The sequence below is a fragment of the Marmota flaviventris genome, chromosome 3, assembly GCF_047511675.1.
Source record: "Marmota flaviventris isolate mMarFla1 chromosome 3, mMarFla1.hap1, whole genome shotgun sequence".
NCBI lineage: Eukaryota > Metazoa > Chordata > Mammalia > Rodentia > Sciuridae > Marmota > Marmota flaviventris.
In genome coordinates, this window is record NC_092500.1 from 18,570,140 (window position 1) to 18,598,055 (window position 27,916).

General features: G+C 41.8%; 1 protein-coding gene across 1 annotated transcript in view; it reads left to right on the forward strand.

The window, feature by feature from the left end:
* The window catches only part of Pah (phenylalanine hydroxylase), a 68,297-nt gene extending 49,492 nt beyond the window's left edge, over positions 1-18,805 (forward strand). The window contains exons 5-13 of the mRNA XM_027928816.2: positions 2,558-2,625; positions 6,411-6,607; positions 8,517-8,652; positions 9,172-9,241; positions 12,877-12,933; positions 14,044-14,139; positions 14,686-14,819; positions 16,638-16,753; positions 18,762-18,805. Coding sequence (XP_027784617.2) covers positions 2,558-2,625; positions 6,411-6,607; positions 8,517-8,652; positions 9,172-9,241; positions 12,877-12,933; positions 14,044-14,139; positions 14,686-14,819; positions 16,638-16,753; positions 18,762-18,805 — 918 coding nt within the window. The remainder of the gene's footprint in view (positions 1-2,557; positions 2,626-6,410; positions 6,608-8,516; positions 8,653-9,171; positions 9,242-12,876; positions 12,934-14,043; positions 14,140-14,685; positions 14,820-16,637; positions 16,754-18,761) is intronic.
* The last annotated feature ends 9,111 nt before the right edge of the window (positions 18,806-27,916 follow it).

The following is a 27,916-nucleotide window of genomic DNA, read 5'->3' on the forward strand; positions in this document are numbered from 1 at the left end:
ACTGCAACATTGTAAAAACTGTATATGCTAAACCCAAGGCCAGCATCATTCTGAATGGAGGAAAATTGAGAGCATTCCCACTAAAAAACTGGAACAAGACAAGGATGTCCTCTTTCACCACATCTATTCAATATCATCCTTGAAACTCTAGCCAGAGCAAATAGACAAAAGAAAGAAATTAAAGGGATACAAATAGGTAAAGAAGAAGAACTCAAACTATCACTATTTGTTGATGACATGATTCTATATCTAGAAGATCCAAAAAATTCCACCAGAAAACTTCTAGAACTAATAAATGAATTCAGCAAAGTAGCAGGATATAAAATCAACACCCATAAATGAAACACATTCCTATACATCAGTGATGAATCCACTGAAAGAGACATTAGGAAAACTATTCACAATAGCCTCCAAAAAAAAAAACCAAAAAGCCCAAAACCCGGGAATCCAGATTTTCTTACAACATTATTCTACACCAACTTATTTTTGCCCAATGGTAGAACACCCAATGGTAGTCTCAAGCTCCCAGTTTCCTAAGCTTCCCTAAACTAATGATTCCAAACCAGTCAGTTCTCCAGGGAAGACAATAGGATTGCATATCATCATCACCATGCCATGTGAGAGTCAGCTTTCCGTTGCTGTGATAAAATGTTTGAGAAAATCAACTTTCAAGAAGAGAGATTTCTTTTGGCTCATGGTTTCAGAGGCTTCAGTCCATGGTATCTTACCTCCATCGTTCCTGGGCCTGTAGTGAGGCAGGACATCACAGAAGAAGGGCATGGTGGAGGGAAGCTGTTTACTTACTACATGGCAGTCAGGAAGCAGAGTGGGAGTGGAGGTGGGTGGGGTGGGGCTAGAGGGGAAGAGGCCGGGGACAAACTATACCTCTTAAGAACACTTCTGTCCTACTTCCTCTAGCTGGGCCTGACCTTCTTGAAACGACTTGCCAGGTAGACTTGCCAGGTAGTTTCTACTGTCTCCCCATAACACCACCAGCCGGGAACCCAGCCTTTAACACATGAACTTTAGGGGGACATTCTAGATCCATGGCATCTTTTCTAAACTCAGTAGTCACTTACTATAGTAACTGGGATTTGGGTTTGTCATTTAAAAATGTGTAGTCATATATTTTTTTTGCTTTTCTATGAAGTATTTGGATTTTTCAATTTCTCAAAATTCACCCTAGTTAACAAAGTAGGTTCCTACCCCCACTTCTGTCCATCAGCAGATGTCCGTAGTTCCTTTTGCATGCTAGATCCTCTGTTCCAGACTCTCTGAGGAAATTTTATTGCATTCATTGATTTCTGGTTCTTCATAATTATTGGTGTCCATGATATAAAAAAGAAAGAAAGTAAGAAAGAAAGAAAGAAAGAAAGAAAGAAAGAAAGAAAGAAAGAAAGAACCCAGCCAACCAATCCAGCAAACAAAAGAACATTTGAAAATCAGGAAATTATTTATCTTAAAAAAAACCTTCTTTAAATGCTGAGCTTCATGATACAAGCCTTAACTTTCAATTCATTAATGCTGTGGTTTGGAGGGTCATTGGGACAGAGAATTGCAAGGTAAAGTGGTGGACGGTGAGGCTTACTGGAGGGAACCAAGCAGAGTTCTGAGATGATGTACCAGTCTGTGTCTCACCAAAATTCAGATTATAGTAAACTTTTTTGGAAAATGCCCTTTTGATCAATTGCAATCATTGCCCACTCAATATGTGCCCTACTGCCCGCCCCCCAACACTCGAAGACATACTTGTCCTCTATTCACTTGGAAATGTTCTGCTTGGAAATTGTTTAAAAAGACTGGCTGCCAGTCAGCCTCAGAGAAGAAGCCATTATCATCCTTTTGATGTCCTGAGATGGATTTCTCAGTTGGTTGGGCCCCTGACAGATTGTAAAGGTTGACAAGTGACTGAAGTGCACTGGAAAGGGCTCAGAACTGAGTGATCCGGGTCCTGGCCTGGCCTTTGTTATGACTCCATTTCTCTGAGCTGCTGTTTATTCTAGAAAGAAGGAGATGGTTGCATTGGTCTACCTGGAAAGTTCGTTGTCAGAGTTGTGGATACAATAACCCCTTGGCACACAGAGACTGGCACTTAGTAGGAACTCAATAAAGGTTATCTTTAAAAATTGCTATAAGCAGGTACCTATTTATCTATCAAGCAGTTAGGAGGCCGTGCTGAACATGCTCCATTGGCCAGGAAGGAAGTGCTCCTTGTGATCTTCAACCCGGCTGTCTATCCTACTATCTTTGCCTGACTTAGCAGGTTTAGAAGGGAAAAATGCTGTGGATGAGATTTCTTTAAGAACAGAGTGTGCCTGTAGACCTTGGAATCCCACTGCAGGGTGGGTCTTGCCTAATTGAAGGTATTGCTGATAACTTGTCATTCAGAGTGTTTGGCGTGAGCTCACCCTAAGTTTAATGAGACTGTATTTTTAGGGTGCAATCAGATGAAGGAGACTCACACTGCCCAGCATGGAAGCCCCCATTCAAGGTGTTTATAGAGAAGCTAAATTTTTCCTACAAAGGCCTGAGTAATCAAGTGTCTCCTCTCTCTTAGGGTTTTAAAGATCCTGTGTACCGAGCAAGAAGAAAGCAGTTTGCTGACATTGCCTACAACTATCGCCAGTAAGTCTCACCTATTGCAGAAAAGATAAGAGAAATGCCTTCCCCTAGCCTACATCTCTTTTGCTTTTGATTGGAAAATACTAGCATGGAGTGTGCCACGGTGTATGCATGTGTGTGTGTGTGTGTGTGTGTGTGTGTGTGTGTATGTTTAGGCCCTCCTTTTAATAGCACATGTTAAAAAAAAATTGCTACCAGACAAAACAAAATTACCCACTGCACTAGGCCTCAGTTCTCTCCCAAACTTTGTTGCCTAATGACACAGTGTCTGAAATCATTACAAAACGTCTCAGTCTTGAATGAAACAGCCTCTGGTCTTCTCCACATTGAAGGAAAAAAAGAGGATCGTTTGTATTCAGGAAGGAATTGGCGGCTTTACTGAAATAATGAATCATGAGAGGTTTGGGGCCAGCAGAGTTCCATTTTTGTCTGGTCTCACCCAGCTGTGAAGGGCAATTTTAGGATGTTTTTCTCTATTCAGGATTGAATGCCCCTCCCCGATGCTAACTTAGCCAAAAGAGAATGCAAATATCAAAAATGTTGTTTGGGAAGAGAATGGTTCTGCTATTTTCAGTCCTCATGAACTCCATCAATCCTACCATGGGAAACTTATGTTTGGAGGGACAGTGCCATCCCTGAGTTAAGGAAATGAGCAAAGATATGCACAGAAAGAGGCCCAAAAGGTGGGCAGAGTACTAAGGTGATAGTACTTCAGCAGCTCTGATGAGATTATCACTGAGATAACCGAGGTGCTGGGACTTGGTACACTGAGGTCACTGAGTTCCTAGTTAACCTGAAAACAATGGAAAGACCTTTAGAGAAAATGGGGGAACGTTCCTTCTCTGAATAACTCCTGAGAGTAGCAAGATCCAGAACCTGGCAGCCCTTGGTCAGATCTAAGCCCATTTGGGCCGTGGCTTCTGCTGAGCCAGGAATCACAGAACAGGTGACTTCTCTCTGTCCTCACCTTTGTCCTTCCATATCAGGCACAGGCAAGAGTCCTCCTTCAGAGTCTGTGGGGACAGATCATATTTGAAATGTCCTTACAGTGTACTTGGGGTTTTGCTAAATACTTTGCGTATGTTTTTTTTTTTTCAGTCTTAGTAATAACTTTCAATTTTTAAATGAGAAAACTAAGGCCTAAAAAGGTGAAGTAACTTGTCAAGGTCATATAACTAATAGGTGATAAAATTTTTTAGGTTTTTAATTTTACCTCTAAAGTTATTCTCAATACTTCTGTGGTGTCTGACAGCTGGGTACAGGCAGGCCTAGGACTCAGGGCCCACCCCCCTCTCTTTCTCTCTGGCTGTAGTGGCCTCTGCACTAGATGGTTTTCAGGCATTGACCTCACCTCTCCTGAAGATGGACCCTAGTACCTCTAGGCTGACCCAATAGAGAGAGGTTCCCTGGGTTCTTTCCAACAAAGTCAAAGTTCCGTGGTTGAGTCTCATCAGCTCTGACCAGGACTTGTCTATCCCTCAGCCAGTCACTGTGACCAGGGAACAGGACTCTCTCATTGGCCACATCTGGTTATAACACTTACCTCTGAAGATGGGGAATGGAACCTTCTTGTACCCAGACATTGTAGACTGACAGGGAAGGTGGGTACTTTACTGAAAGAATAAGGAACAGATTCTGGGTCCCTAGAATAGCAAATCTTGACCAGGGGGACATCTTGGTGCTTTGGATGCTACTAACTCTTGAAATTTGTTGCAGAAGTATCAAGGTATGGTGGCACACACCTATAATCTCAGTAGCTTCAGAGGCTGAGGCAGAAGGATAACAAGTTCAAAGCCAGCCTCAACGACTTAGGAAGACCCCAAGAAACTCAGCAAGATGCTGTCTCAAAATATAAAGTAATAAAAAGGACCGGGGATGTGGCTCAGGCTCAGTGGTTAAGCATCCCTGGGTTCAATCCCTGGTACAGAAAAAAAAAAAAAGAAAGGAAATATCAGATGCCTTTCTTTTTAAATGAGAATCAGTTATAATGGTCATGATCAACAATCTACTGGTTGCTCTTTGTCAATACCAGTGTTAGGGACTTTGCCCTTAGTATTTCACTTAATCTTATCCATACCTTACCAATAGTTATTGCCATTAACCTGTGTAACAGCTGCACAGACTGAGGCTCAGAGAGGTTTATTAAATTTCCTGAGGACACATAGCCAGGAAAGGGCAGACGAGTGTTGAACCAGTTTCTGTTCATTTCCAAAGCCTTTCCCCCCTCCGCCTCCAAGTGCCAGCACTTGGCTCTAAAATAATGGTGCATTCCGAGGGGCTCACCTAATGTTCTTTCACAGTCCTTGATGGTCCCCACAAGATCCTCCAAGCTTGTCTAGCTTTTAATTCATAAGCAAAACCATGTCTTTCCCCCTAATCCCTGCTCATATTTCTGTAGAAAATAACAGTGACTTGACTTTAGTTTCCTTGGATGTGCTACAACTTTGAAAGGGCAGGAGGGATCAAATTTGGAGCCTGATCTGAAATTCCGAGGTAAACAGTTTGACTTTGTCCTAGACTGTGTCCCCTGTGAGGGAAACAGGCCCACAGCCCAGGACACATCACTGGTCTTTGAGACCAGACTTTGTTTTGTTTTCATTTGTTTTCACTGTTCAGAACACAGCTCAGGGCCTTTCAAATAAATGACAAAGTACGTAACAGTCACCTGGGGAGCTGATCAGAATTCCAAAGTCTGGGTCGTCCTCACCCAGTACATTCAGAACCCGTGGGGCAGGGCCCAGTGTGTGTATTTTGTCAAGCTCGGTGTTGGCTATACCTTAGCATGTATTTATTTACCTGTCTCACTCTTTATTTAATTTTTACCCTTGATTTAGAATTTTTTCTTTTAAACTGATAAATAAAAAACACATACAATACACTTGTATGCATTTATATGAAATATATTTGTATTGACAAAACACATATGTTTATATATATAGTATTTACATATACACATTGTGGACTCCTAGCAGGTAAATACCTTTGTAACTTCCCAGGAGTAGAAATACCAAATTCACCAGGCACACACCCACTCAAGAAAGCTGTTTGAAACTCATGACCCAGGACCCACCTATCAGATCCAGCTTAGCCCACAGGGTTAATTGTGTTAGTTGCTGTAACACAAGGCACTGTGTTGCTTTAACTGAAGTCAGGTATCTTTGTTTAGAAAGAGGAAGCATTCTGGAATTGCCTCAGCACCCTCCTCCTTATCACCCTATACCTGCCACTTTATACCTGTTGGCTACCTGACTGGCCCCTACAGGTAAACAATTAGAGAGAACAGCAGCAGGACCAAATGATTTCCCACAGTGAGAGCAAAATTCCCAGTGTCAGCAGTGAAGTGAGGGCATATATTGCTGTTTAATCAAATTACTCATGCGCCAGGAAAACCAACACGATAATGTTTCTATATCAGTAAGTGGAATTTTCCCTTTTTGCATAATTTTTTGGGGGGAGGATAGGTACCAGGAATTGAATTTAGGGGCACTCAACCACTAAGCCACGTCTCCAGCCCTATTTTGTATTTTACTTAGAGACAGGTCTCATTGAGCTGCTTCGTGCCTCACTTTTGCTGAAGCTGGCTTTGAACTCGCGATCCTCCTGACTCAGCCTCCCGAGCTGCTGGGATTACAGGCATGTGCCACGGTGCCCTGCTCACATAACTTTTGAAGTTAGGCAGTGGTGGCAGCCCACAAACCCTGGAGCTCGACTCTTGGTGACTTGGCCTGCGTTCCCCTGTCTGCTCTGCCGGGTCCCCTGGAGACACCTGTTTCCTGTCTGTGTTCTAGTGGGCAGCCCATCCCTCGGGTGGAATACACGGAGGAAGAGAAGAACACGTGGGGGACGGTGTTCAGGACCCTGAAGTCCTTGTATAGAACCCACGCTTGCTATGAGTACAATCACATTTTCCCTCTGCTGGAAAAGTACTGTGGCTTCCGTGAAGACAACATTCCCCAGCTGGAAGATGTCTCTCAGTTCCTGCAGAGTGAGTCCTCCCCAAGGTCAAGGGTCCTGAGGGAGCGGGAGGGCTGGGGGAGAGGAGCGGGAAGGGGTGGTACCTGGAAGCCAGAGTGGGTCAGAGAGTTGGTAGTAATGCCCTACATCTGTCCCTGAAGTTGTTGTTGTTGTTGTTGTTTTTAAATTTTTATTTTTTTATTATACACAAAGCTCAAGGTGCCCAGTGAGGGTTCTCCCTGCAGGTTTGGTCTCAGGAGATGGCTGCAGTATTTGTGTAAATGCCCTATGTGGGGTGGTCTATGCCTCGGACATGAATCCTGCCCTTGACCTTCTCTAGCTGGGTAAACCTGCCTCAGTGTGGCCACCTGTTCAATGGAGACTCTGTCAACCCTTTAGCCTTTCTCACAGGGATGTCATCAGAGTGAAATAAGATGTCGCACATGAAAGCAGCACCTAGTGTTGGCTGCTTGGGGAATTTGGACTGAATTGCCTCTGAGTGGCTCAGAGAGAGGTACTCTCCCTTCTGCAAAGAGGGTGTTAATCCAGAAAAAAACAAAATAAAACAATCAGCACGTACGGAATACCTACTATGTGCCAGGTAGACTGAGGGAAAAGGTAGGAAGACAGAGTGCAGGTTTATAGCAACTGAGAATTTTCTGTTCATATGAACTGTGCAGACTCTGGGGCGAGGCTCCAGGAAACTAGATGGCAGGGAGGGATGTTGTAGCTGGGACAGGTTGGGCTATAGGAGTTTGGGGATCTTTTTTATTGAGAGAGTCTCCTTAGATAAAGAGAAGAGCAAGAAGAAGCTTTAGCCTGAAGATACAGTGAACACGAGGGAAGAGGAAAGGAGGTCCTGAAGACATTCTGTAGCTGATTATTATCTTTAGCCAATGATAAGAATAATAAAACAGTAATACTAGCATTTGGGGAATTATATAATTATAATTAAGTGACTAGCCTCTGAAGCCAGACTGCTTGTGGCTTGTGACAAGAGCTTCAATCTCTGTGTCTCAGCGTCTTCCACTATAAAGGGGGATAATAATGGCGTCTATCTCAGTGTCAGTGCAAATATCCGTGAGCACATGTAAAGTTCTCGGAACAGTGTCAGGCATATGGCAGGTCATTTAGAGTGTTAGCTATTCTTATTATCATTATCAATGTGATTACTGTTCTCCTTCTAAGTATGGAACAAATTGAATGACAGAGGACCTGGAGAGATGGTGACCACAATGTCGGTTTTAAAGAAAAGATACGCAGGTATAGATGTCCAGTCAATCCCGTATTGGACTTCCCAGTATTTTGTCCTTGGTTAGGGAAACTAGCCTGCCAATTCACAGTGCATAGCTAAGAGTAGACCAGAATGTGTTGCTCCGTGGGCAGTCAATGAAGAAGGAGCCCCAGGGGAAGGGTTAAAGTCACAACCCTCGTTTCTTCTTCCCCAATACTGAAGTCAGGTCCCAGCTCCTCCTGGGGTGGACTGTGTGAGGCACAGCAGAGAAACTGGAACTATTCCTTCCATTCTCTTTCCTCTGGGCAACAGAGTAAACGTTCCCTTCCAACACTGGAAAAATAAGAATTAGTAAGTAAGTGTTCAACTCTAACAAGCAATAATAAAAGTGAAATATGCTAAGTATTTCCAGTGAACTAAGCTCTGTGCTAAGTACTTTGTACTTAGCACTCTCGTGATGTTTGAAATATCCTTAAGCACTATCTATCTACATTTTGCAGATGAGGAAACTGAGGCTCAGAAATGTGTTTACTTGACCCAAATCAGCCATTCATAAAACAGTGGGGTAGAGCTGTGAAGCCAAACCAGCTTGGCATCAGAGTACCTGTTCCAGGGCAGGTGCAGGTACTGCTTTCTTACCTGGAGGTCTTTAGGACCCTCTGGCTGCTCCTCAAAGGGGTTTGAGTCTTTGTTCTTTGCTTCCCAGGTTGTACTGGCTTCCGCCTCCGACCAGTGGCTGGCCTGCTGTCTTCCCGAGATTTCTTGAATGGCCTGGCCTTCCGCGTGTTCCACTGCACACAGTACATCAGACACGGATCCAAGCCCATGTACACCCCTGAACCGTGAGTACTGTCCTCCAGCGCCTGTTGCTAGCCACAGTGGGTGTCACCCTTTCTGCTCCAGAAACAAGGTTTAGGATCATTGTAGGCTGATCCTCAGGACTAGTTGTCTGAATTATTTGATGGCAATACTAACAGGGAAGGAATCCCGTCTATTCTGAGGATTTTCTCCGTCCAAAATGACCAAATTTGAACATACAGAAGACTTGGAATGGGAAAGTGCTTATGACCCACAGCTCACCTAGGTGTATGAGAGGCTCTTAGGTCCTGCCCTACACCCTAGTGGACATATCCCTATGCCCCCTGGCTGCTGTGCCCTGCCCTGTGCCTGATCCTTACTTTCCTTTGCCTTTCTTCCATTTCTCAACTGACCTCACACTCTGCATATCACTTATTCGTGAGAGTGAAGGCATTAGCCTAAAGGAGTTACTTACCTTCTTTCTGCCCATTCCTCATGTAGAAAGATGAATTCTGGCCTGGCCTAACCCTCCTCTCCTCCAAACTCTACTTTGTGTCTTTCAGTGACATCTGTCATGAGCTCTTGGGACATGTGCCCTTGTTTTCAGATCGCAGCTTTGCCCAATTTTCCCAGGTAAGGAATGGATTTATTTTCCCCCTTCTAGTTATAGAGTTGGGCCTGGATTTCTCAAATGAGCTGAGCCCTAGAGAGAGCCTTACATATCCTTTGCAAGAGTGGAAACCTGGTCTAGTCCTGTGATCCTATCTGAGAGGGGTGTGTGGGTCTGTGGAGTTGGCTAAATACCCATTTTAGGGACATCATCCAGGATGAATCGCTCATCCTCCAAATCATATTGTGCACGGTCAAACTTACTTATCTTAGTTATCCTACCAGATGTAGTTTAAGAGCCTTTCATTTGTGAATGTCTCCTTGATTCCCATGCAGACATCACCTTGCCTTCTTCCAAGTTCCCCTAGTACTTTTCCACTCTCATTTTCTTTACGGACTTTCATACAAGTACATACACCAGGCATTGGTGTATGTATTTGAATTAAATAAGATGATATTTATTGAGAATCAAATGCCAAGGACCTGACTTACAGTTGAAAAAAATAAATAAATATGTAAATAATTAAAGAGCCCAGTGTCTCCTCACCATCATCAAAGCAGCAATCTAGACCTTGATTCATCTTTTACAGTGATGAGCAAACTCAAAAGAAAAATCTTTTGGGGTGAATGAAAATATTCTACTAATTCTCTCCAGGTACTGAAAGGCAGCCTAAAACCAGGCTTGGGGTAGCTGGGATCATGGTTGAGTGGCATGATGGCTCTGATGCACTCAGAGGATCCAACCCTACCAATGCTCAGCTCTGTGATCGCCAGGGTACCCTGTCTTTGTTTGCACAGATCTGATCAGTAAGAAGCCTTCCCTGACAGTTCTCTTCCTCACAATGAAGAATGAGGATCAAATAGAATAACCCATGAGGAAATGCCAGGCCAAGTCTGAATTTCAGAATAGTGGGATTGAGTGTGAATATTATAATCATTTTTTTGTGTCAGCTGGAAGAAATAAATATTTCCACTGATGAATTAAGAGGATACCACTTCATGTTTGAAACAAATGGACAAAACAGAAAGCCAAACTCATTGCTTACTAAGTCTGGGAGAACTGTTCTTGTAAGACACAGACTCTCTAAACAGACAAAGCTTTTGTTACTTCTGTGTGAGGTTTGGGGGAGCTAATGGAATTTGGAGATTGTTGGACTTTTAAAAGTGGGAGGGTGTACAGCTTAGTTAACTTTAATTCTGGGAGCACTTTCACTGACAGTGTAGTTACAGCTGTCCAGATAGTATTGATTACTCAGGACAGCTTCGAATAGGGACTAGTTACTATATTAGAGAACTATCACTTTTCTCTTTGGAGAATAGATACTTCTATTTTTACCTCCAGAAATTCTTCTGCCAAGTGAGAGGCTAAGTAAGTGTCAATCCCCCTTAAGCCATTTCCATTTTGGGGACCCCACAGAGGCGTGGACAGTTATGTACAACAGATGAGAGCTGTGGGGCCATCAGTGTCACATGGTTCCACCTTTGATCTGGAAAATCCACAGGCAAGGAGACATTTTAAAAGTTCTATGAGAACATTCCTTTTTGACCTAAAGGTAGAACTTGCTTTTCACTATAGGGAAGTTTGGGGTTGGGATGGAGCACAGGGAAATAATGGGGGCCAGCTCTGAGCTCAGGGAGAATGGTAGTGAAAAAAATTGGGCACCATTTTGATCTTGGATTTATCAATGGATTTTGTTGGATTTGGGATTATGGCTTTTTTGGAAAGGTGGTTGGAATGGAGACAATGGAGGGAGAGCCAGGTTAAGGACAATATCTGAATCTGATTTACTCTACATTTGATAGCATTTTCTAAGCATAGTGGGGTTGAGGCTATGGGCTTGGTGCAGGAGGGATATAGAAATGCAAACCAGGGGCTGGGGATGTGGCTCAAACGGTAGCGCACTCGCCTGCCATGCGCGGCCCGGGTTCGATCCCCAGCACCACATACAAACAAAGATGTTGTGTCCGCCGAAAACTAAAAAATAAATAATAATAAAAAAAAGAAATGCAAACCATGTATCCTCTTGCTTCAAAGTTGTCTCAATTATTAGTTCTATCTGCCTACACTCATTCCTTTGGTGATCTCACCAAATCCCATGGTTTTGAATACTTTCTTGACTTTGATGATGAACAAATTTATGTCCTCAGCTCAGACTGCAGTCCTCAAACTCAGGCTTATATATCCACCTGCTTACTCAAAAGCTCCACTTGGGTATTAATTAGATATTTCCATCATCTGGTCCAGAACTAAATTTCAAATCTTGTCCAAACTTCCACCTACAAACATCCTCATATCAATCCTCAGCTACTCTATTCTTCCAGTTGCTTAAACCAAAAGCACAGGAGAATGTTATCACCTCCTTTTTCATTTACCACACGACTAATCTTTCAGTCTCCTCTGTGCATTCTACTTTTCGGATAGGCATAGTGCCTGACCATGTCTTACCACGTCCACTGCTACACCCTGCGTCAGTCACCCACTGTCATCTTTTACCCTGTTGACATCATAGCCTCCTTCCTGGCATCCGGCCTCTATTTGTGATCCCTACAGCCCATTCCTGTTCAGTGGCCAGAGTGAGTCTTTGATAACATAAGTCAGATCCTGTCCACTTCTCTGGTCAAAACCCTGGAATGGCTTCCCATTTCTGAAAAGAAAAGCCCAAGCCCTAAAATGGTCTGACATAATCTGACTCTGAATCCCTTCTCAGCCACGCTGGTTCCCTCTCTATTGCTTGAACCAACTTGTATTTCCCCACTTTAAGGAATTTTTATATTGTCTGTGTGCTTGGCCAACAATGTAGTTTCCTCAGAGATCAGTAGAACCAATGATCTTGTTCAAATTTTTGCCCAAATATTGCCTTCTCAATGATGCTTCCTCTGAAACCCCATTTAAGGTTGCACCTCTCCCAGACTCCCTGAAACTTGTAATCTTCCTGGTCCCTTTTTTCTTCTGTCTCTTCTTTCCAAAGAACTTATTCAGGGTACCACATATCTATGTATATGCATAGATATACAAACCACAAAGTCAAGAATCTGTGTCAATTTTGTACATAGTCAGGCACACAGAAGGCATTCAATAAATATTTTTGGAAGGAATGCATAAAGTTGGAAACACACACACACACACACACACATACACACACACTGACAAACCAAGAGACCATGAGAGGAATTCTGCAATTGAAGTTGTGATGAGAAATGATCCATGACATTTCAAACTCTCCAGCTGGGTGTTAGACCTGGAAGCGTTTCACACACTCATCTGAGTTCTCCTGTGGTGTCCCGAGGTACATGATTAAGCCTCATCTGATACTCCAGGAATGTCCATGTTTGCTATGGGAGAAAAATCACTGGACTGGAAACAAGAGTCTTAGATACCAACGCCCTGTGTGACCATGAACAGTCACCTCCCTTCTCTGTACCTCATTTGTAAAGTGAGCACAAAAGAACCAAATGATGTTGAAAGGTTCCCCGGGCTCTAGAGATCTTTGCTTCTATGAGGTGTGGGCAGGGAAGACTTGACAGAACACACAGGATCCATCTGGGCCTTTCTGAAGACAGCTGGCCACTCGTGACCTTTCTGTGGTCAAGCCTCAGCCTGGTACCGAGGGTAGGGTTGGGATGGGCTGAGTTGGTGACTCTGCTTCTCCATCATGCAGGAAATTGGCCTGGCCTCTTTGGGTGCTCCTGATGAGTACATCGAGAAACTCGCCACCGTGAGTCTTTCCTCCCCCTAGGTGGATGGTGGGAGTGCTGTGATGTGGCTTCAGAGCCTAAAAACTTGCTCTTTCCTGGAAGGCAGGCTATTTGGGTGGGGGGTGGAATCAGAATGCAGTGGGTTCCATTTGCCCAGGGGAAGCCTCACATTTTGATTTCTCCTTCTTGGATTATTTTGGAGGCAGCTGCATGTAGATGTTTACACAGAATTTTAAACAGAGTGTTCTTAAAGATAACAACTGGCTATGCTAATCAAAATGCCTTGGGTCTAAAGTGTGCTGTGAAGTAGTCTGGATTCACAACTTTGAAGAGGGAATGTTCACATCTCCACCTTTATAGTGGAGCCAACATTAGGTTCTTTTCTCAGACACAAGGTAGGAACGGGGTGGGCTCTTCATTCTCTCTCCCATGTGACTATAATGACACTCATTCACTGAAGCTATAGAAGCAGCAAATCTGCGTAGTAGGTGATTTCCTTCCTTTATACTCCACAATTTCAACACATCCTTCCCCAGTTTCTAAGCCAAGAACCCCAAGACACTTTTCCCCAGGCCAGGCATCTAGGACGTGTTGGACTAGGAACTGTTGAGGGGAAAGGACTTGGTTATTTGGGGAGATAAGTACAGTGGTTGACTTTAGCAACACTCCAAGTTTTAGCATGGACAATGGGATGCGCCCCTCATTGATTCCACCACCACCCAGTCCCCTACCACCCACTGCTAGACCTGATGGAATTACCTGACAAACCCTACCAATTTCAGAACATTTTAGGGACATATCATCATAGTTTATGGCACAGTGAAAAAAATCAAAAAGAAAAGAAAAGAGAGGTTCCCATGTTAGAGGAATTTATTGGTGCTATCTTTAGGAGACTTCCTTAGTGCCCATCAAGGTGTATTTCCCATCATACCTTGGACTCAGCCAACTCTTGATTCAACAGGTGAGTAGGTAGGGTGAGGCACAGGATACAGAGAAGTGAGGTCGAGCAGCACTGACTCAGAGAACAGACTCACACAGGCTCCTACCTGGGCAGTTCCTTCCTTAATCCTAGGGTATCTGGTACCTTCTCCTTACTTGGGGTATGCTCTCAGCATGGCTTTCCATTCCAGATTTACTGGTTCACCGTGGAGTTTGGGCTCTGCAAGCAAGGGGATTCCATAAAGGCATATGGTGCTGGGCTCCTGTCATCCTTTGGTGAATTACAGGTATGACCCTAACAGGAACCAGAAATGGATTTAAAAATGGTGAGTAGAGGAGACCATTCTCATTTTCTTGGTATTGTTAAGGCCCCGTGTATCCATTTTGAGATGCAATGGGAGGCTCATCATCCAATGATTGGTACCTTAGCAGTTATGATTTGATTATGACTGTGGGTGTCAGAGGTAGAAGTTCAACTGCAAGTGCACAGGGCCCTAGGGAGGAGGAAACTCCTGATCCTAAGATTGACCTGTGTATGCAACTTTCCATGGATGCAAACACATGCCAGAAGATGTGGTTGGCTCCCACAGTGCCTGTTGATCTCTTTGCTTGAAAGTACTTGGAATGAGTTACCACTTCCTATCTTGGTTGTGGGTTTTAGATGAGCTAAGAAGGATTTTAGATGAATCTAGTATATGCAAAATAATGTGGCTGACTGTGTTTGGGTGGAGTGTAGAAGGAATCAAGGTAAAATAAGATGTGCAAATAGCCTATGGGGAGAACAGGATCCCTGATCTTGATTTAACGGAAAGCCCTTCACTTGGTGCCTGCAGTACTGCTTATCTGACAAGCCGAAACTCCTCCCCCTGGAGTTGGAGACGACAGCGACTCAGACATACAAGGTCACAGAGTTCCAGCCCCTGTATTACGTGGCTGAGAGTTTCAGTGATGCCAAGGAGAAAGTGAGGTGAGGTGGTGACCAGGTGGGTCCTTAGCTCTGGGAGTCCCTGACCCGGGCTGGTGATGCTGATCTGTGGGCAGTCAGCCTGCAGAACTTCCCCACCCTCATCCCTTTCCACTCTCTGTTGGACATCTGACTCCCTCAGACTGTTCTGACATCAGGTCTCTGTTCAGTGTAGACACCAAGTCCAGTCACGGGACCCTGTGTGTGCAGAGTGGCCAAAAAGTCTCCCCCACCCACCCCACCAAATCAGTCAGGGAAGTCTTCCAACCACAGGAAATACCTTCTTCATTTTGCTCTTCTAATACCTGCATAACTTGCTTCTTTACCTCCTTTATATCTTTCCCCAAATTTAATCTCTTTGTCTTCATCTCTTATGGTCAATCATGCATCAACCAACCACGTATCTGAGAAATTCATCACTAGGTGATTGTCATTGTGTCATTGATGTCATAGCACGTACATACATAATAACCTAGATGGTGAAGCCTACTGCACACTGCAGCTGCATGGCACATACAAGGCACAGCCCATGGCTCCTAAGGCCTTGATGAACAAAATAACACAAGATTAATCAAGCACCAGAGAAAATGATGCAAACATTCTTGCTATGAGGCATAATAAAGCCGAGATGTATGAGGCTGCTGCTTGGCATGACACAGAATATTATTTTACACTAAAATATTTATTTTTGCAAGTAGAAGAACACCAAAATAATGATTAAAAAGTACAGTATAGTAAATACATAGAAAAGTAGCATAGTAACATAATTGTTGCCAAGTATTTTGTATTATGCACAATTGTATTGCTATACTTTTGTATGACTGGTTGAGTAGTAGGTTTTTTGACATCGCATCAACATAAACACATAAGTGATATGTGGCACTATGACATTACAATGGCTATGGTGTCACTTGGCAAGAGTAATATTCCAGTTCCTGGATAACCTTCTGGGACCTCTGTTATATATATGGTCTATAATCGGCCAAAATATGTCTATGCAGTACCTGACTGTACTTAAAATCTCCATCCAACCATTCCCTCAGCACTTCTGTGATTTATTTTTCTTCCTAGCACTTCTGAACTTCTAACATATTATAATTTAAGCTCCATAAAGGTAGGAATGTTTGTGCTTTCTGTTTCCTGCTCTTTCTCGAGTCCCTAGAATAGTACCTGACATAAAAAAGGCATTGAATCGATAACTAGTGAAAGGGGTCAGTCCCAGAGGCAGTTCAGCAAGAGGCCTCAGAGTGGTTTCAGGACTCTGGGACTCTCGGGCCTCTGAGCTGAGAGCTTTGCCTACAAGCCCTGCAACCCTCAAACCAGGTTCTCATCCAAGCAGGAGACAGGCTGAGCAGAGGGTCTACCCAACATGGATGTCCTGATAGTCACTGTCACCACTTTTAGGAAATAGCTTAGAACCATCAGGTGATGGACCCAGGACATGTAGGCCTTTGGAATTCTGAGGCTGAGTATGTCAGCCTTTGGTGCATTTAGATGGAGTAATTAAAGGTAAAATTCTGGCCCACAAGTCCATTTGCTCTGCCCTAAAATGACTCCCACCTCCACCTCTCTCTCAAGGACCCTCAGTCCTTCCTGCTTGGCATTTCTAGTTCTCTCCTCCATCCTCCTCACTCCGGGAGCCTCACCTTCCTCCAGCATCATGAAGGCTCCCCAAGAGGATCTCCCTAAAGTTCTATGTTGTTCTCAGCCCTGGCTTTGGAAGCCCCTGTTCTAGTGAGGCTTCAGTGTTAACAACGAAGGGAAATGCCACAGGAAAAAAGAGACTTTTCTCCAAAAGCTGACCTGCAGTTTTGGTTTCAGGAACTTTGCTGCCACAATCCCTCGACCCTTCTCAGTGCGTTATGACCCCTACACCCAGAGGATCGAGGTCTTGGACAACACCCAGCAGATTAAGATTTTGGCGGACTCCATCAACAGTAAGTAGTTACCCCTCTTTCCCAGAAACACAGGGTTGTGTTTTCTTACCTCACTATAGGAACAACAGGAGATTTATTACGTGTTGGATTTGGAGACATCCCCACGTAAGCCACGGGATCATCGGGAGAGAAGAATTTGGCAAAAAGGAGAGGTTGCCTTGAGAGTTCATTTTACCCTCTGAGACTCCCTTCCATCTCCCTTCTCTACACCACTTTTCTACACCTGGTCTGTCACTCTCAGGTGCCTCTCATCCCATTCCTCCAAGTGTCCAGGTGATATCACTCTGCCTGGAATCTCATCTCCTAAAGAGTTAGTTCTGTCTCCATTCTCAGCTCCCCAGTAGCTCATCTATTGCCGTCTACTCTTCCTCGGCTATAGAATTATAATAGCTATTCTTAAAAAAAAATCACAAAGTTACCTTTTTCATACCTGATTCCCCCCCAACCCTTTGAATTGTTTTCTAGTAATTTTGATCAGTTTCTAGTTCCTGTGCTCTCTGGTTGTTCCTGGCCTTTTGCCCATGTAATTCTTTCTGTTTAAAATACTGTTCTTCCCAGGCCCTTTTAGAGATGTCCACAACCTGTTTACCTTTAAGTCCTGTGTAGATACCTCTTCTTGTAGGAAGAGTGGTTGGAGACCCTTCCTTTGTCTTCCAGTGCCTGGAGATTCCTCTCATAGAGGATTTCTCACTGTTGTTTTATAATTGTTCACTTGGCTGTCTCTCCATCTAGACTTGGGCAGAAAGCCACAGCAGGTTTATTCATAGCTCTATTTCTAAGAATTATATTAGGTACTCAAGAGCTATTGAATGAATAGATGGAACTACCAAAGAGGGGAGCCCGTAGGGAGGTATTCTGGATTCTGGTCCAGGCAGGAATTCCTGCCTTGCATAATGCCAGTGCAGTCCAAAGGGATAGTTTGGCTTGAAGTGTCTGTAATGCCCCTTTCACATTGCCTGTGGTAACCTCCAATACACAGAACTTGCCCTCATCACTGACAACGTTCCACAGTAGGTATGGCTGTCTGTGATTTCTCATTTCAAAAAAATCACTTGAAACACTCATTTGGTGTCAATGTGTTCAGTGAAGAAGCGCCAGGCACTCCAGAGGCTGGGATGTAAGACAGAGGTGTGAGGCTATAGCTGCTTTTACCATTTCCATAGCTATTTTTTCAAATTGTTTCTGAAAAGACAAAAATAATTCCATAGATTATCATTTATCAGGGGGTTTTCAAGAGTACAAACTAACCAGTTTAGGAACTGAGGGTTCTTAGAACTATATGACTTTATAGAAGACCTCATCATCTTTCCACTTTTGCTTCTTCTGGATCTAGGAGGGAAGGAGGTTTATTGACACCCAAGACTTCTTCCACTTTTATAATGAGTATCTGACCTGTGTTCTTTGGCTTGTGAAAACTTGGCATGAATGGAATCACATGACACCTTAGTCTAGGGATCTGACAATCTAAGCTCTGTGATCTGCTTAGAGCACACATTCCCAAACATTAATGTGCACCAGAATCATTTAGGAAGATGGCTAAAAATCAAAAAGTTCCAAACTAAATTTACTAAATTTGTGCTAAGTTTTGGGTGTTTGTATTGGCAATAAGACCTCAGGCGATTCTGACATGTGAGATTTGTATGAACCACTCTTTTGGGTTTAGTGACTTAGTTCCTTGAGACACCTTTGGATAGTCATGTAAAAAGTAACAGAACAGCTAGTGTGTGCCTGGGCAGAAGCCTGTTAAGTCCTTCCCTGGTGAACAGCCTCTGGAAAGAGGAAGATAATTATATTAATAGCTCTAGCACATCCTAAAACATGGGACTACCCATAGCACAACTGCCCAACTCCTATCTCCATAACTAAGTTGTAGGTGCCATAAAATTTGAATGACACCCAGCTTCTTCAGGAAGTCCACTGATTCCCTAGGGTTCCACACATTGTGGATTCTCCAAGGGTATTTTTAAATTATATGTGTGGCCCTTACCAATGGTTTTCTTCTTTTTAGGTGAAGTTGGAATCCTTTGCAATGCCCTCCAGAAAATAAAGTGAATCTACAGGCAGAACTTGGGTCTCTCAACTGAAAAGCTGTCCATAGAAATCTGGCTACTTTTTTCATCCATAAAACTGAAAAAAAAAAAAACTTTATGTGACATGTTAGCCTTAACAATTTTTAGAAAAAAACGGAAGATCAACAAGTAAATCAAAATAATCTGAAGTGACAGTTTATTAATTCAAATCCAAAAATATAATGGTGGATCTTTTGGAGTCCTCTTTGATTTAGAGATCATGATCTCAGACTCCCGATTAAGTTAAAATAATATTCTGTCACATTTCATCAAGGTGAATTAATATTTGGGAAGGGCTTTATTCAAGCTTCATATGTGCTTTTATTTGTCATAGAGAAGTCCTAAGGGAGTATATATGGCTACACGTGAGAGAAGACTGTCATTAGAATCGAATTAGTTGGTTTAATATAAATCTTATTCTACAAAATTTAGTTTCTATTTTCATTAAGTATGACTCCAATTACTGCTTTGTTATTGTGCCCATGTAAAACTTCTTTAATTTGGGAGCCCATTAAGATCATTACAAACATTAAAATTTTAAAGCATTGTAAAAACATTCTGTATGTTTTATTGTAATCATAATTACTGCTGTGTAAGGCATTAACTCCCCACAAGATCCCACAACTTCCAACATCATTTTCCAACAATTTGCCAAGTTTTTTGGGGAACTTTTAAAAGACACTTATGGTGCAGCAGATGTTAACTAAAGACATAGTTGGTAGATGTTCAATAAATATTCATTGAATAAATAAGTGCATATACTATTAAATAGCAAGTCCACTAAAAATAATGAGGAATTTACGTTAGAAAGCACATGGGGGGTTATTAAATTTTACTGTTTTAAATGCTCCTTGGAATGAAATATTCCTTTCATTGCCTTGGAAACACATTAGCTGGATAGTCTTCTGAATTGAAGGAATAACCGGAAGCTCCTATGCCCAAACCATCGCAGAGGCTCATTGTGATAATCAGTCATATGTGGATAGTCAACAAGCTGATTTTTGTCAAATGTGCATTTTAGCTGAACACATGCATGTCTGAGAGGCAGTGGGAGAATGTCAGTGTCTTTAAAGCTTTGATTTCAAATTCTTACACGACCTTACATTTTAAGCAGCTAAGTCTTAAGGGGTTTGCATGGTGCTTCCTCAAGAGCAGTTCTCAGACCAGCACCATCAACAGTAAATCCTGGGCCCTCTCCCGGCTTGACCCAATTTTGGGGGATAGAACTGAGAGACCTGGATCTTTAAGTACCTAGGTTGTTTATTATTACTGTTAGTATGCATACATCAACACAGGGCAAAAAGGAACAGGAGAAATGAATGGAACATAATGTTACCAAAGGAACACAGTAATGTTCCAGTAACTTTAATTCTCCAAGTGGAGATCTGTCAATGGCCTGACAAAGAATTAAAAAATAATTGTTTGACAGAAGCTCAGTGAGCTTTCAGAAAATACTTAACAAAATCAGAGCAACAATAAATGAACAAAATGGGAAATTTAATGGGTTGTAATAATAAAAAGAACCAAACGAAAATTCTAGAGTTGAGGAATACAATGAAAAAAAAATGCAGTAGAAAACACTACCAGCAGAATTGACCAGGCAGAAGAAAGAATTTGTAAACTTGAGACAGAATAATTGAAAAGATACAGACTGAGGAGAAAAGAGAAAAAAAGAATAAAAATGATTAAAGAGGGTTCATAGAACAGCATCAAGAGTGATAGCTCTCATGATGTGGGAGTTCACAAAGGGAAGAGAGAGACAGAAAAGGACAGAAGCTTACTTTAAGAAATCATAGCTGAAAATTTTCCAAATCTGGGGAAAGGCATAAATATGTAGGTATAGGAAAGTCTCTAATCAGATTCAATACAAAGAAGACTACATCACATTATATATTTCAAACTGTCAAAAATCAAAGATAAATAGAGAATCTTGAGGACATCAACAGAAAAAAAAATCTTACATACAAAAGAGCCTCCATAGGCTATCAGTGGATTTCTCAGCAGAAATTTTGTAGGGCAGGAATGAATGGAATGATACAGGCAAAGGGCTGGAAGAAAAGAAAAAGTGCCAATCAAGAATATTTTTAGCCAGCAAAGCAGTCCTTCAGAAATACAGGGAAGATAAAGACTTTCTAAGGCAAGCATAAGTTGTGGAAATCATCACTGGAAGACCTGCCTTATAAAAAATACTAAAGGAAGTTCATCCAACATGAAAGAATGTTAATTAGTAACATAGAAATATAAAACTCACTGGTGAAAGTATTTTTTTTTCCAATATGAAACATTTACTTTTACGTGTTGCTGAGGGTCAAACTCAGTGCTTCACACATGTTAGGCAAGTGCTCTACCACTGAGCTACAACCACAGCCCCTGAGAACGTAAGTCTAATGGTAGTATGCAAATCACTTACATTTATATTATAAAGTTTAAAAGATGAACTATTAAAGTAAGTGTAACTATAAAAATTTAAAGGGTAATAGTTAATATTAAAATATGTAAATTATGACATCAAAAACAAAGTGTGGAGAGGAGAAATGAAAGTGTAGCTTTCATATGCAATTGAAATTATGTGATTATTCACTTACAATAGCCCACACAGCTGTATAATGTTTTGAGTCAGTTTCATGGTAACCGTAAAGTAAATACATGTAGTGGATTTACAAAAGATAAAGAAAAAGGATTCAAGGTATAATACACTACAGAAATTCATTAAATCACAAAAGAAGAGAACAAAACAGGAAGAAAGAACAGAGAATCTACAAAACAAGAAAACAGGGGCTGGGGCTGTAGCTCAGTGGCAGAGCGCTTGCGGTGGGTGTGGGAGGCACTTGGTTCAATCCTCAGCACCACATAAAAAAATACACAAATAAAATAAAGTCATGCTATCCATCTACAACTACCAAAAAGGAAAAAAAAAAAAAAAAACAAAGAAAAGAAAACAACAAAATGGCAGTTGTAAATCTTTATCTATTAATAAAGTCTTTGAATATAAATGGATTAAATTCTCCAATCAAAATACAAAGAGTGGACTGGGGCTGTAGCTCAGTGGCAGAGCGCTTGCCTAGCATGAGTGAGGCACTGGGTTCAATCCTCAGCATCACATTTAAAAAATAAACAAATGTCTAGCTGTAACTACAAAAAAAAAAAAAAAAAAAAAAAAAAACCACAAAGAGTGGCTGAGTAGGTAAAAAACAAAACCCAGCTATATACTATCCACAGGAGACTCAGCTTTAAGGACACACAAACTGAAACTAAAGGGTGGAAAAAGGTATTCTGGCAAATGGAATCCCAAAGACAGCAAATGTAGCTATACTTGTACTAGATGAAGTAGACTTTAAGTCAAAAAATCAAATAAAAAAGACTAAGAAGTTCATTACATAATGACAAAGGGGTTAATTCAATGAGAGGCTATAACAATTATAGATATTTATGCACTCAACATTAGATATTTGTTTAGCTGGACATTTATTTATAAAATATATAAAACAACATTAACAGACCTGAAGGCAGCAAAAATGCCAGGGGGGGTTCAATACTCTACTTTCAACAATGGATACGTCGTTCAGTCAGTAAATTAATAAGGAGACATTAAAAGAAGAGGCTCAAATAAATAAAATCAGAAACTGAAGAAGACATTGCAACTGATATCATAGAAATACAAAAGATCATGAAATACTACAATGAGCAATTATATACCAAAAGTTGGATATCAATAAGCTTCTAGAAACATACAAGCTACCAATATTGAAACAAGAAAAAATTAAAACTCTGAACAGAACAATGATGAGTAATAAAGTTGAATCGGTAATAAAAAAGTCTCCCATCAAAGAAAAGCCCAGAACCTAATATATTTGCTGTTGAATTTCACCTAACATTTAAATTAGAACTAATATCAATCCTTCTCAAACTCTTACAAAAAAATGAAAAGACTATTCTAAACTCATTTTTATGAGGTCAGCATTATCATGATACTAAAGTCAGACAAGAACACTACAAGATAAGAAAATTACAGATCAGTATCCCTGCTGAAACTAAGTGCAAAAATCCTCAGCAAAATATTAGCAAACCTGAATTCAATCATACCTGAAAAGGATCAATCATCATCAAAAAGTTAGATTTATCCCTGGGATGAAAGGTCAATTCAACATGTGGTTTGTGTGAACTGCAGTCTGTATTTTTTCTTAGATCATTCTTAGGAAGTATGTGATATTCAGAGAAAGCAAATGAATCGGTATCCTTTATTGAGATTATTAAAATTGGTCTATACTTTGGATGCCTATAATTTTCTTTTCCTAGAAGTAGGACTAAATTAAGGGATAACTATTAAAAGAGAAATAAACTTAGTCCTCTCTGAGGATCCTTTATTCCTACAGGCTCTCAATGAAATGTTAACTGGGTCATGTCCCTTTTTCCAACACCTTCAACTGGGGAGAGTAGTGTCAGAAGACTGATTTCCACACCTTGTGAGAAGACTAGGGAAGATGGAGTTTGGATTTTAGAAAGAAAGATTCAGAATAAAAACCTTCCTTTGTGACTGAGTTTCTCCCCCCATTTCTCTTTTCTAAAGGATGGACCTTGGGTTTTGTTGAGAAACTTTATTGTACCACTCCATTTCTCTGACCTCGTGATACTTAAAAGAAAGGGCTCAGTTGAGGATCTACCAATGAAGAAAGGCATAGATCAGCTGGCCCTCCCTGTAAGTCTCTAATACTTGTGTATTGGTGGAAAACACATTTTAAAGCTGTTTGTTTCTTTGAGAATCTTCATCCAGCAACTTCTCCCAGAGGCAGAAAATCCATCTGGAACAATTAGGAAGGCTTCTGGGATCTTTGCAGTGCTTCTGGTGGCTGCCAACCCTATATCTGTCAAACTGGGAGAACTCCATTTCTATGGCCCAACAAAATAAATAAAATTTTAGACTGGGGAAGGAGGAAGCAGAACCCTTCTATTCCCAGAATGTCCTTGGGAAAGCCAAAGAGACAGGAGGCTCCTTTCAAAGTTGCTATTGCAAAAAACAACAAATTTTCCAGAGTGGAGGACAATCTGGAGTTAAAAAATAGAAGTTGTTGGATCATGAAGTGCCTCTGAAGACCAGGCACTTGAGGCTGGGATGAATGGAGAAAGAACCAAGACTGTCCATGCCTACCAGAGAGGAGATTCTCAGCACCGTGGACAGCGCCCCCACCAGCATAAGGAAAGGGGTAGTAAGCCAGAAAGCTTAACTTTCTATAAGTATTTATTTTTTCTTGTGGTGTCGGAGATAGCACCCAGAGCCTTGTGCATGCACGTCAATTCTTCTAACACTAAGCTATATCTTAAGCTCATCTTCTCATGCAGCAACCATCAGCCCTGGAAAAGAGTAGAGTGTATGTGAATACAAAGACACACAAGGTTCTAAGGATTGTCTTGCTCACTGAGACTTTAAATAAATTTTGCCTAAATTAAAAGAGTGAATTTTTTTTTCTGTTCATTACCTCATTAACAATGTCTGATGTCTTGTTATTTATTCAAATGAAAATCAGATATTGTGTTTTTCCAGTACACTATCACGTGTAACTGTTGGAGATCAGAAGATGCAGCATCTTTCATCAGACCCTTCTGTGGATTCCAAATCAAATGCCAGTTTTCCGCCTCTCTGTATCTAATTGGAAAGACCTTTAAGCTCTGTGATTTTCAATTTCCTGATTTGTAAAATGGCAAAGATTTATGTCTTCCTCATAAGATCATCAGAAAGATCAAATAACATTGTGTGTATAGAACCTTTCCTTCATTGTCAGCTGCATCTAACAATTTTAAGCATATATTATTCTGAGTTGAAGCACAATTATGAGTCCATAAATTACTCTGGTCACCTTGGTCCAGAAACACGATCCCATTGGACCTTCTTTCCAGAGGTAATGGTTGTGGAGAAGCTTGACTTAAAAACTGGCTTCCGTTGAAGAAAGAGTAAGATTTTTTAAAAAATTCCTTTAAAGGTTTTGGAAGAGTGGTTTAGTTGCTAAAGCAGAGTCTAAATGTTTCATATAAGTGTTTCTCCTATATGTGCTATTATGTCAATAATAAAATTTGCATGAACTTGAAACTAAAACTTTATTTTGAAAAAGGCAACTTTGGAGGTTGAAATTAAAGTGTCCTGTTTAAAGCCAGTGGCAGTGAACCTCCATGCCACATGTAGTATACCATTCAATGTACAACATAGAAACCTTCTGGGGGCTATCTCCAACATCACAAGAAAAATAAATACTTATAGAAAGTTAAGCTTTCTGGCCTACTGCTCCTTTCCTTAGTTTTTACTGTACTTATTTATTTATATATGATGCTGAAGATCAAACCCAGGGCCTCACACATGCCAGGCAAGTGCTTTACCACTGAGCCACAACCCCAGCCTGAACCTCCACTTTTTAATCCTGATTTCTTGACATGCACTCATAATTTTTCACCTTCCATTTCCTCCTGGAGCTGTAGCATTGCCCTCGAAGGTCTAAATCATAACCTCCAGAAAGCCACCATTCAATGTACTACATAGAAACCTTCAGTAAGGTTTTAGGAAACAGTTAATATAAACACAATTGATTTTAAAAATGAATCATTCTCCAGACATGCTCCTTTACTAAGGAATCGATGCAAGAAAACATGATTTCTTTGCTGCCCAATTTTAAGACTGCCTTGATAAGTGAGGGTTGGAAAGGTTTTTGTGCCTCCAGGGGCAGGAAGTGGAAACCAATTTTAAAAATGGAAAGTGGTTGGCACTGTAGTCAATTCATTTTACCTTCTGAGCATTGCCCCTTTGAGAAGTTCAATGGGCCAAACAATTACTGCAAACTAGAACAAGACAAAGTAGGCCCTGAAAAATGTAGACATGATGAGAGAGCAGTATCTTCCTTGAGAAGTATTGCTCCATTCCCATTCATTAAAGGTTAGTAGAATAAAGGATGCCAAAATCTGTCATCAGGCCTACAGTTTGATGAAGGAGAGAGTCTATTAATATTTAATTAATATGAAATTAATATTAATATTATATATTAATATTTAATATTAATATTAAAACAATATTGTGTTTTTCCCCAGTTTTAATTCTTTGAACACTGATTTGACTATTTGCTTTGTGTTTAATGCAAGACCAGGAGCATGACGATGATTACTGCCAAGGCTCTGCACCTCTGTTGCTCCACCACACAATTGATTTGGCCAATCTGTTTCTTTCTGTGTGCTGCTGTAGTCCTCAACCTTCTTTTCTCTTTATTTTCCAGGAGCTCTCCCACCCAAAAGGGGGAGCCTTCCATATACTATCCCTAACTCAGGATTTCTCAGATCTGTGGATGTACACTGCCTTTTAAGAGGTCCAAACCTCAAGGTTCCAAAAATTCGGTTTCTATTTGATGAACTTAAATTTTCATCCTCATGCATACAGGTCAGCACCATGGGTTTTAACCTAATCTCAGGCTCAGTGTGCCCATGCCCCTGGACCTGCCTGGCTGCTTGGGGATCAGAAGTAGGGCTAGATGTCACCATTTGGCTACAAATTCCTCACCTTGTACTCCTCCACCTGTATCCGGGTATGGAGCAGGGGAGGAAGCTGGAGAGCTATACTAAACGCCAGGCAGGCTAGGGACAAAGTGGGGAGGACATCAAAATAGTCAGTCGCTTAAGTCCTCAAAGAGGGATGACTCTGAGGGAAAACATGGTGAGAATCTTTCAGATTTAACCCAGCAATAACTTGCGTCTCAAAGGGCCAGAAATGAAGCTCTCAGAACTCGCCTTGCAGGAGAATTAACGAAAACCAGCCGTGGCCCCCTCAGCTTCTAACTCTTCCCTGTGGTTTAGCAGAAGGTAATCTAGCTGTCCTGGGTCTTTAATGACCTACTCATTGATGCTGGCCTGTACCATAGACAGCTCCCGCCCTGTGGCCCTTGTAGGGTCCCAGAGCTGAGTAGTTTCTGTATTGTCATGGAGAATGAGGGATATTGGGCAATCTCAACAGTTGTCTATTGCTTTTGCATCCTTTCTACCACCTCTGGGTGTTTATTGGGCTGCTAGAGTCCAGCCTGGAGCTAGGTGCCCTATGAGGGGTTGAGTCTGAGAGGTACCTCAGTGTCTTGGCCAGTTGTACCATGGATAGACCAAGGTTAGCAGCTGAACCTCGGCTTACTCACCCAGGGAGATGACAACCAGAGGCAGTGACCTCAGTCCCACAGATGACAGAATAGAGGTGACTTTGCTTTTTATCAGGGGGAAGGCTGGCTTGTTGAAGGCAGGCCAAGACACTGAGGTACCTCTACTCTGTGGTGTGTGTCCAATTCCAAGTGAGGGAAAGGGGAGAGAGACATGTCAGAGACCTCTTTCTGCACAGTAAGGATGATTTCAGCCATAATAGGTGAGGTCCCTCCATTTCTCCTCCCCACCCCATCTCCTCTCCTTTTCTCCAGTTCTCCGTGGGGGGAGGGTTTGGCTAGATGTGCAATTCCCTCACTTGTGATCCTTCTTAGGGTCCCCCTTTCACCAAGCATCTGGAGAGCTCCACATTCTTCCCTCTTCTCTTTCCTAAGCTGTCAATCTCCCCAGAAAGGCCCCAGGGGGTCTGCCTTTCTGTTGGAAGGTGGGAAAGGAATGTGAGAGTCATTTGCTTCAGTTTGGTCTTTTTCTGCTGGTTTCCATTCTAAGTACAGGGTGGAGCTCAGGAGAGGTCTTCCTATTTCTCCAGGACTGTAGAAGTTTTTCAAGTTGCAGTCTCATTTAAGAAGTTGGACCTTCCTTCTCTGTGGGCAGGGGGTGGAGGACTTACAGGAAGAATTCAGTTCATCTAAGCAATAGTTTCAAAGTCTTTGGTCTCTGTGAACCTAGAAAGGATTCAGGGCTGACCCTGGAGACAGCGGTCAGGATGAAAGTCTGCACCCAGGTAGTGGTAAAAGGGAGGAAGAAGGAGAAAGATACCTTCTAGGTTTCCTTCTTGATCTGGTATTAGCATGGGGATGCCTTTGATTCAGAATTGAAAACATTGGGCATCTAGACTAGAATTGGAAGCAGGAAACATTTGTGGAAGGAAATCTGGGAACTCTGAAAATGAAATACTCAGTTCCACTTTACCTACTGATTT